Below are 10,018 nucleotides of genomic sequence, written 5' to 3'. Positions count from 1 at the left end.
GGCTGATTTCTCTCCCTCTAGCTTCTGCTTCCATCTGGCTGTCCTCCAAGGCTGCACTTATAACCATCTCTTGGCCCCACAATGAGGTCCATGGATTAGGTCCCCCTGCTAATGGGCCACTCAGGAAGGGCTAATTGCGGCGCTAACAAGGTGCGAAGGAACACACAAGCCTTTTCTGGGGAGGGTTGTGGATTCTCTCCCTTTGACACCCCTTTCCAGATGAACCTAGCTTGGCAGGAAGGAGAAGGGAAGCCGGCTGCCAAAGTTTATTCAGTAGGCAAAGGCTGGGTTTGCTCTCCCTGGGAGGCTAACGGGTGTGTAATGGGGCCATTAAGGTGGGGATTAAGGCAGCTTTTCTGGAAGATGGCAGGAGAGGAAAGGTCTAATACACAAGCAAGAAAAAACGAGGAGCCAAGCAACCTCATTTCCCTGCAAAACAGAGCGTACATCATGGATTTGGATACAGATGCACAGAGACACACAGAGGGACAGAGATGAAAACATGCTTGAAACCCAGCTGTCAGTCCCATCAAAACACCACACACTACTACATTATCCTGCAAAGCTGTATGAAAAGCCAAGGGATCGATACTTCAATTGCTTGTCACCCTCAGTAACATCAACAAAATCAGGTATTTGCTGTCTTGCTTGGCCAAACTAGCCATGCCTCAAGGCAGTGGAGTTTGAGGCAGAAGCCTCCCAACTTAGGAAAACCTCAGGAGTCCACCCTTACACTTAATAATAATAATAATAATAATAATAATAATAATAATAATAATAATTTAATTGTACCCTGCCCATCTGGCTGGGTTTCCACAGCCACTCTGGGCGGCTTCCACAGAGACCAAAAATACACTAAAATATCACACATTAAAAACTTCCCTGAACAGGGATGCCTTAAGATGTCTTCTGAATGTCAGGTAGTTGTTTATCACTTTGACATCTGGTGGGAGGGCGTTCCACAGGGCGGGTGCCACCACCGAGAAGGCCCTCTGCCTGGTTCCCTGTAGCTTTGCTTCTCGCAATGAGGGAACTGCCAGAAGGCCCTCAGAGCTGGACCTCAGTGTCCGGGCAGAATGATGGGGGTGGAGATGCTCCCAGAGATAAGAGATAAGGAATTATTTTTTTTTAAAAAATGCTTCTGAGATCATGCACTCACTGCTTTCCTTTTCTTCCTTTTTTGCTTTTTGGCTATAACCCGTATTTGGCTGAGCAATACAATTTTGTACGTGCAAAATATTATTCCTACGATTGTTGCATTATTATAGGAGCAGAGGACACTATCCTCGTCACACCCAGCTCAGTATCCTTTACTCTCTTGCAGACATCCTAGTCTTCGTGCTCCTGAATCAAGGGCTATGGATGCCGTGAGTCCACCCAGGCCCAAGATTGCCTGTGTGGCCTGACAGAGACTCGCCAGCGTTTCAGGCAGAAATTTATCCCAGCCCTGCATCCAAACTGTGCATCTAAAATACACTTGCAGCAGTAGACTATATGGAAATGGTGGAAATGACTGGCAGAATCCGAGACCAGGGAGAAGAGTTGGCGGAAGAAGATTGGAGGAAATTTAAAACTTATTTACAGAAACATTGTAAACTTTTTGAATGCTGATGACATTGAAATGAATCGAAGGGGTTCTAGCAACAAGGTAAAATGTAAGATGGGATTGATAATAGATAAACTAATAGGATATGAATTTGCTGAACCAATTTTTAAAAAGGGATACAAAAAAGGGAGGCGTGAGGAAGTCAGGAAAATAAGTTAACTAAAGATGAGAAATTAAAAAAGAGGGAGTTTTGTTTTCTTTTTTATGTGTGTGTTTTTTTCTTTTCTTCTTTTTTGTGTTTAATGTTTGTATTTTTGTATTTTGTGACTTTGTACCTTTTTTTGTCTTTGTATTTTTCTGAATTTCTTTATGGATAAAACTTAATAAAATATTATAAAAAAATAAAAATAAAATACATTTGCAGCAGTGACCTCCCCGGGGTGCAAGCCTGGGTATTGTGCATGGTGGTCTTGGGCTGCTCAGACGACAAGACCCCCCCCCCCGCTTTCTCGGCCTCGCTGGTGGGGTTCAAAGGAAAGATGAGCAAGACGTTTGGCCCCAGCTTGGCTGCAGGAGTTGCTGGTACAAGGTGCCATACAAACCACCTTAGGGACTCCGCTCCAGATTTGTGTAGGGTTCACTCCTGACCCTTTCCGTCTCCCAAAAATATACCACAAGACAGAGGAGGTTTAGTATCCGAGTTTTTCTTTTCCTAGATGGGCTCCGTATAGTTCAAGCTACGGTTTTCCCAGTAGGGATGTATGGAAGTGAGAGCTGGACCATAAAGAAGTCTGGGGAAAAACAACTGTTGTTTTTTTACACAATTAGGGTGTAATCTGATTGTGTTTCCTGCTTGGCAGGGGGTTGGACTCGATGGCCCTTGTGGTCTATTCCAACTCTATGATTCTATGATTCTAGGGATTCTAGGGTATGTGTTTGGTGCATGTGTCTTCTACCATCATTCCAAGGAGACCCTTGCCTTGTTTTGCCAATACCAGCCTGCAGAACTGGCAAATTGTGTTCACACAAGATGAGCCCCCCAAAAAGACCTAGCTTCAGAGAAATTATATCCACAACCAGAATCTGTCAGCCAAGGTTATCCTTAGCCGAAAGCACACAAGGCTAATGGCCATGAAATGAGAGAGCAGCTCAAATCTTTAGAAGGTTCTGCTCATGATTAGACCAACTTGGGTATGGGCTTCTACTAGGGAAACACACACCAGCTCGTTCACACATAAGGTTCTGGAAGGTAAATCAAGCAAATATGAAAATGTACTTGGGCAAGGTAAAGGTAAAGGGACCCCTGACCATTAGGTCCAGTCGTGACCGACTCTGGGGTTGCGGCGCTCATCTCGCTTTATTGGCCGAGGGAGCCGGCGTACAGCTTCTGGGTCATGTGGCCACAGTGGCGTAGCGTGGGTTGTCAGCACCCGGGGCAAGGAAAGTAATTTGTGCCCCCTAACCTGTGGATTTGCGCCCCTAACCCGTGGATTTGCGCCCCCTAACCCCCAGATGTTGCGCCCGGTGCGGCCGGCCCCCCCCTGCACCCCCCACGCTACGCCACTGTGTGGCCAGCATGACTAAGCCGCTCCTGGCGAACCAGAGCAGCGCACGGAAACGCCATTCACCTTCCCACTGGAGTGGTACCTATTTATCTACTTGCGCTTTGATGTGCTTTTGTACTGCTAGGTTGGCAGGAGCAGGAACCGAGCAACAGGAGCTCACCCCGTCGCTGGGGTTCGAACCGCCAACCTTCTGATCGGCAAGTCCACTCTTTTATCACTTGAGCTGTTATGGTTTTTGCAACCAATCACTCTTCCCAGGGAACTGTAGTTCTAGGAGAGGAAGAGGGATCGTCAAACGACCGTCGGCCCTTGTAACAAACCATAAAGTTCCCAGCATTCTTGGGAGGAAGCCATGTGCGTTTGAAGCCGCATGAAACTGCTTTACAGTGGTACCTCTGGTTATGTACTTAATTCGTTCCGGAGGTCTATTCTTAACCTGAAACTGTTCTTAACCTGAAGCACCACTTTAGCTAATGGGGCCTCCTGCTGCCGCCACGCCACCGAAGCATTATTTCTGTTCTTATCCTGAAGCAAAGTTCTTAACCTGAAGCACTATTTCTAGGTTAGCGGAGTCTTTAACCTGAAGCGTATGTAACCTGAGGTACCACTGTAATTGCATGGTGCAGATGTGACCCTCTCTCTAATAATATAGGACACTTTCAACACTTCTGGGTTAAGTCAGAGTTCAGTCCTGTATCCCGGCTGCGACATCATCAAATGACCACTCTTTGCAACATTGGCATGTTTTTGTTTTTAAATGGGGGAAAAAAGCTTTTTAGCATTTATTAAATTCACTCTGTAAAAAATCTGACACACATAAAACCAATGAGAGATAAAGAATGGAAAGTGACCCCACCGAAAGAAACCTGACAGTACAAATTTAAATCCATGCAATTTAAATTGGCTTAATCTTGAAGTGTAATCCAATGAGACTGAAGACGAGATACTTGAGGGCCTGGACAAGGCAGTAAAATACTCTTTGACTTTCTGGATCCTTGGACTGATTTACATCAACAAGAGAAGAAAATTTTGATGTGGTAAAAGAGATGTGTTCACCACCAGTTACAATTTCAAGCTCCTGCCAGCCAACTCTGTCAGGATGCGGCCATAAGGCATCATCTTCTTTCGTGATTTCACTGTCATCGATTATCCTCTTCAGTTCTTCCATCACACTTTTGTGTACTTAGGATCCTTTTGCCCGTTGTCTTTCTCCATTGTAGTCATATATAGTCATATTGTAGTTAAAGCTATGGTTTTCCCAGTAGTGATGTATGGAAGTTAGAGCTGGACCATCAAGAAGGCTGATCGCCGAAGAATGGATGCTTTTGAATTCTGGTGCTGGAGGAGACTCTTGAGAGTCCCATGGACTGCAAGAAGATCAAACCTCTCCATTCTTAGGGAAATCAGCCCTGAGTGCTCACTGGAAGGACAGATCCTGAAGCTCCAAGACTTTGGCCACCTCATGAGAAGAGAAGACTCCCTGGAAAAGACCCTGGTGTTGGGAAAGATGGAGGGCACAAGGAGAAGGGGACGACAGAGGACGAGATGGTGGGACAGTGTTCTCGAAGCGACCAGCATGAGTTTGACCAAACTGCAGGAGGCAGTGGAAGACAGGAGTGCCTGGCATGCTCTGGTCCAGGGGGTCACGAAGAGTCGGACACGACTAAATGACTAAACAACAACAATGGTTAAAGAGTACAAAACATGGACCCAGTTATACCAGAGGAAAGTTATTAAAGTATTAAAATGCCCTGAGTCACTATTTCAGGCATATTTGATCATAGGTTGAGGGGGGGGTGTCCTTGGTCATGTCCCTCCTTGCTTACAGAGGAAATAAATAAAAAAATTCCTTCCAGTAGCACCTTAAAGACCAACTAAGTTAGTTCTTGGTATGAGCTTTCGTGTGCATGCACACTTCTTCAGATAAATAAAGTCAACCAAACAGGTCCTAAAACATCCTTTTTCCTTTGGTCCAGCTTATTAGTTTTCCCAGCAGGACAATACAGTGGCGTAGCGTGGGTTGTCAGCACCCGGGGCAAGGCAAGTAATTTGCGCCCCCTAACCTGTGGATTTGCACCCACTAACCCTAACCCCCAGATGTTGCGCCCGGTGCAGCCCGTCCCCTCTGCACCCCCCACGCTACGCCACTGGGACAATATCCCAAACAGGAAGCTTGGCCCCGTCTAAACTTCTCCCCAAAATGTGCAATGTTCATTCTAGCTGCTTATAAGTAGGTGCACTATGGAGTCTTGAAGGTTGAAATAACTGAAACGTACCCCCCCCCAAAAAACCCCATTTATTCATGTATTCACCATCTCTTGACAAATCACATCTGGGGGAGATGTCGGCTAGCCGAATCCTCCTCCCTTTGACTTGCTAAATTAAACCTCGTCTTTTGCGCGGCGCCTGTTCCAGACCCTTTAAGACCCTGCATTTAGAATCATAGAATCATAGAGTTGGAAGAGACCACAAGGGCCATTGAGTCCAACCCCCTGCCAAGCAGGAAACACCATCAGAGCACTCCTGACATATGGTTGTCAAGCCTCTGCTTAAAGACCTCCAAAGTAGGAGACTCCACCACACTCCTTGGCAGCAAATTCCACTGTCAAACAGCTCTTACTGTCAGGAAGTTCTTCCTCAGGTTTAGGTGGAATCTTCTTTCTTGTAGTTTGGATCCATTGCTCCGTGTCCGCTTCTCTGGAGCAGCAGAAAACAACCTTTCTCCCTCCTCTATGTGACATCCTTTTATATATTGGAACATGGCTATCATATCACCCCTTAACCTCCTCTTCTCCAGGCTAAACATGCCCAGCTCCCTTAGCCGTTCCTCATAAGGCATCGTTTCCAGGCCTTTGACCATTTTGGTTGCCCTCCTCTGGACACGTTCCAGTTTGTCAGTGTCCTTCTTGAACTGTAGTGCCCAGAACTGGACACAGTACTCCAGGTGAGGTCTGACCAGAGCATTTGCAAGCTCGGACGGCAAAGACGGTGCGCAGCTCCCCACTTCGGCTCCGGAAGGTATTTGTCTCATATTGGTGAGGGAGGCAGGAGCTGAAGATGTCTTCAGGCCAGACAAGGCACTTGCCTCGGTTTTGAGGGTCCCTGAGAAACAAAGCAGTTGGCGGTGAGAGCCGATTTCAGGCTAGGGCGTCCTATTAAACCAACCTGGCTCCTTCCAGGTCTTGTAAGGCTACAACTCTACAAATGGAATCTGGTTAAGGAATATTGGCAAAAGATTATAAAGGTAATTTCTGGATTATTTCAAATAAACATGGAAGTTAATAGGGATTTGTTATTTTCGGGAATACTGGGAAATAACAAAGTAAAAAGTTATAAGCAAGAGTTGTACAAGATTATGATTCTAGCTGGAATGGCTGTTATTGCTTTGGGGTGGAACGAAAAGGCCAAATGGAATATGGAAAAATGGAAGGATTATGTTTTTGAATACGTACAATCAGAAATATTTGCACAGATAGTGGCAGAGGATAGATGGGGAAACAAATGCCAAAGAATCACAAATAAATGGGCTTTTTACAGGGACTGGATAGAAAGAGGGGAAACCAATCCTAACATACAAGCTCGAATGAACAGACTGTGTACATGGATAAAGATATGAAGAAGGAAGGCCTGACCGGGGGGCGGGGGTTGGAGGGGTGGGGGAGGTAAACCGGATGGTATTTTGAATGGATTTTTTTATGTACACCCTTTTTCAGAAACCAGATATATTAATGCTATGTAGGTAGGCATTGTAGTATGAATGAATTGTGTTTTGTATTCTTTGTTTATAGAATATATATAATAATCTTATGTTACTAAGCAAATTTAATAAAACAGTTAAATAAATAAATAAGGCTACAACTCTACATGGGGCCCGATCCGGAGGCTCCCGCTGGTGCAAAACACCAAGTCCAGACTGCAATTCCCAGCGTGCAACTCGCTGGCTCCATCTGGTACGCAGGCTGAGACCCTCCCTGCCCGCAGACTGTCTCGCCAGAGTGGTGCATGCTCTGGTTATCTCCCGCTTGGACTACTGCAATGCGCTCTCTGTGGGGCTACCTTTGAAGGTGACCCGGAAACTACAACTAATCCAGAATGCCGCCAAGACCATATAACACCGGTCTTGAAAGACCTACATTGGCTCCCAGGATGTTTCCGAGCACAATTCAAAGTTTTGGTGCTGACCTTAAAAGCCCTAAATGGCCTCGGCCCAGCATACCTGAAGGAGCGTCTCCACCCCCATCGTCCAGCCTGGACACTGAGGTCCATCTCCGAGGGCCTTCTGGCGGTTCCCTCCCTGCAAGAAGTGAGGTTACAGGGAATAGGCACAGGGCCTTCTCGGTGGTGGCGCCCCCCTCTGCACTGTGCATTTTTAAGCAGTATCATACCCCCAAAGAATCCCAGGAACCATAGCTTGTTAGCAGGGATGATGGCAATTTATATTCACAAGCCCCACTGAATTCAACAGGGTTTTCTCTCAGAATTGCGCAGCCTCTGGAGCGTTCAATAGCAATCCATGGAAAACCCTATCATTTGTTCTGATTCAGTGCTAAAGCACGCTGCAAAACATTGACACAGGTCTGAAGTGATATGGACACTGCTGGATTTTGGGGGGGGGGGTGTTAACTATGTACCCTGTGCTTCATGTATCAATTACTTGGCTTACGGAACACTGCAAAAAATAAATAAATATGGGAGTGTGTTTTGCTGCAAAACGGCTGCAAAACTTTGGGACGGGTTTAGAGGGGATCCTAAATGTTAGTTCATAATCCCGGGCAATCGCAGGTGCCCTTTTCACAGCAAAAAGATGGATACTGATGAACTGGAAAAATAAAAAATGTGGCTCCCTTCTACGATTGGATTGAAGACTTTTGCCAACTCGCAACATACGAACAACTTGCATATAACAGCAGAGTTGCCATGGACAAATAATTCTACGATATCTGGAACCCGTTGTTACAAATACTGAAATAGGTTAAGACCTGGTGAGGTACAATTAAAACCTTGTAAAGTATATACAGTTTTGGGAGTCCGTCCCCCCTTTATTTTCCTTTCTACACAGGTTCCGTTTCTTTTTTTCTTTTCCTCTCTCTTATATTTACGTCTCACCATGTTTAGTGCGCATATGATTAGGTACTTTATAATGATCTCTTTCAGCTTCTGCCTTCTGAAAGAAGGTACAGGGTTATGAAGACTAGGACCAGCTGCCTGAGAAACAGTTTCTATCCAAATGCGATTCTGGTTTTAAACGCAGTGTAAGGTAGTCTCTATGGGAGTATATTGTATTTAATTATGGGGTATCAGAGTTTTTAGGGGGTTAACCAGGCTGGGATTGCAGGCTTGTTGGTTTCTGAATGTCTGATGTAGATTTTTTTCCAATTTTGTTGTTCTGTATGGGACAACGACAATTATTATCGTATAATTATATATAAACCTTTGGCACAGGTTTGGAGGGGTTCCCAATGTTGGGGTCCCTAGTTCATAATCCCCGGCCAGTGCAAGTGTGGATAAGCCCAGCATTGGGTGTGTGTGTGTGTGTGTGTGTGTGTGTGTGTGTGTGTGTGTGTGTGTGTACTGAATGAATGACCCATTTTACACCTCTAGAAACCTCCCTTGGGGAATCTCTTTCCCCCAGTCTGTCGCTGAGCCCAATCCACAGAAATTAACAGGAACAATCTATTTAGATTCAGCTCTCAGGTGTTGCCATTGTGTGTGTGTGATCTCCTGGGCTGGCGCACCTTCCCCTTAGAGCAGTTTGTGGGCATTGCATTTAGAAATGCAATTGTCACATTGTCACTGGGTTTTTTTTGGATGTGCAGCTAGCACCTGCGCTCACACCTTTGGGGCAGTTGTGCTTACCTTAGCAGGCAGGGACTTCCAGGGTCACATTGCCCTAAGCATCTTCCAACATCAATTTCCTGGAAGATTTGAAACACAAAAGGAGATGGGGAAATCACTTGCCAGCCTCCCACTGTCTTTGACAGGGTGGTGGGAATTCAAAAGGATATGTGTCATTCACAAATACACCTCCTGGGACCACCCACCCCCACCACGGAAGAAGGAAAACACAGCTTGTCTTTGCAACAGGAAAACCTGGGACACATTTAGCTAAACATCATTTCCAGAGAAGTTATTATTTTGGAGTTTTATCGCTACAGAAAACAGCACACAGAAAATGAGAGTCTTTAAAAGCTGAGCACATGACACCAAACTGGGAGGGGTAGCTCAGAAGATAAAATCCAGATACAAGCTGACATCATCATCATCATCATCATTATTATTTATACCCCACCCATCTGGCTGAGTTTCCCCAGCCACTCTGGGCGGCTTCCAATCAAGTGTTAAAAACAATACAGCATTAAATATTAAAAACTTCCCTAAACAGGGCTGCCTTCAGATGTCTTTTAAAAAGAAGGATTGGGAGATTGGGCCCAGGCTAACAAAATGAATTTGTCCCTTACAGGGACGAATGTAAGGTCCTTAGAAATATAAAGATGCACAATAATAGGATGTGAAGGGCTGGGGGCACCTGGCTTGACAGCAGGACGTGCAGAAATGATCTAGGGGTTTTAGTCGACCATGAGCTTAATGTGAGCCAACAGCGAGATGCAGCGGCAAAAAAAGGTGAATTAAATTCTAGGCTAGCATGGTGTCCAAATCGAAGGAAAGAATAGTATCCCGCTCTATTCCGGGCTCCCCAGTTGAAGAGGGATATTGACAAGTTGGAAGGTGTGCAGAGGAGAGCAACCAAGATGATCAAGGGTCTGGAAAGCAAGCCTGATGAGGAACGGTTGAAGGAGCTGGGTATGTTTAGCCTAGAAAACAGTAGAGGAGATATTGTCAGGTCTGTGTGCAGGAGCCAGGCCCTGTGACCAATAGGACTTTGCAGGACTGGGGCCTTCCTAAGTTT

The 10,018-nt window shown here is 45.6% G+C and overlaps 1 protein-coding gene and 1 pseudogene across 2 annotated transcripts in view; both read right to left on the bottom strand.

Moving 5' to 3' along the window:
• Positions 1-3,880: 3,880 nt before the first annotated feature.
• On the bottom strand, positions 3,881-4,817 carry LOC308577395 (protein mago nashi homolog pseudogene; annotated as a pseudogene). Its single transcript has 2 exons — positions 4,811-4,817; positions 3,881-4,293 (listed from the first exon to the last, which is right to left on the bottom strand). The product of its transcript is annotated as a protein mago nashi homolog pseudogene (transcript).
• Positions 4,818-5,531: 714 nt separating this feature from the next.
• Positions 5,532-10,018, bottom strand: part of LOC308577394 (uncharacterized protein) — a gene marked incomplete at both ends in the record, with an annotated part of 28,454 nt that continues 23,967 nt past the window's right edge. Inside the window, 3 exons of the mRNA XM_081177510.1 lie at positions 5,532-5,539; positions 6,068-6,213; positions 8,968-9,026. Coding sequence (XP_081033636.1) covers positions 5,532-5,539; positions 6,068-6,213; positions 8,968-9,026 — 213 coding nt within the window. The remainder of the gene's footprint in view (positions 5,540-6,067; positions 6,214-8,967; positions 9,027-10,018) is intronic.

This window comes from Podarcis bocagei, assembly GCF_964188305.1.
Source record: "Podarcis bocagei genome assembly, chromosome: 18".
Taxonomy (NCBI): Eukaryota; Metazoa; Chordata; class Lepidosauria; order Squamata; family Lacertidae; genus Podarcis; species Podarcis bocagei.
Note: the sequence above shows the minus strand (reverse complement) of the source record. Positions and strands in the feature narration are given on the sequence as shown.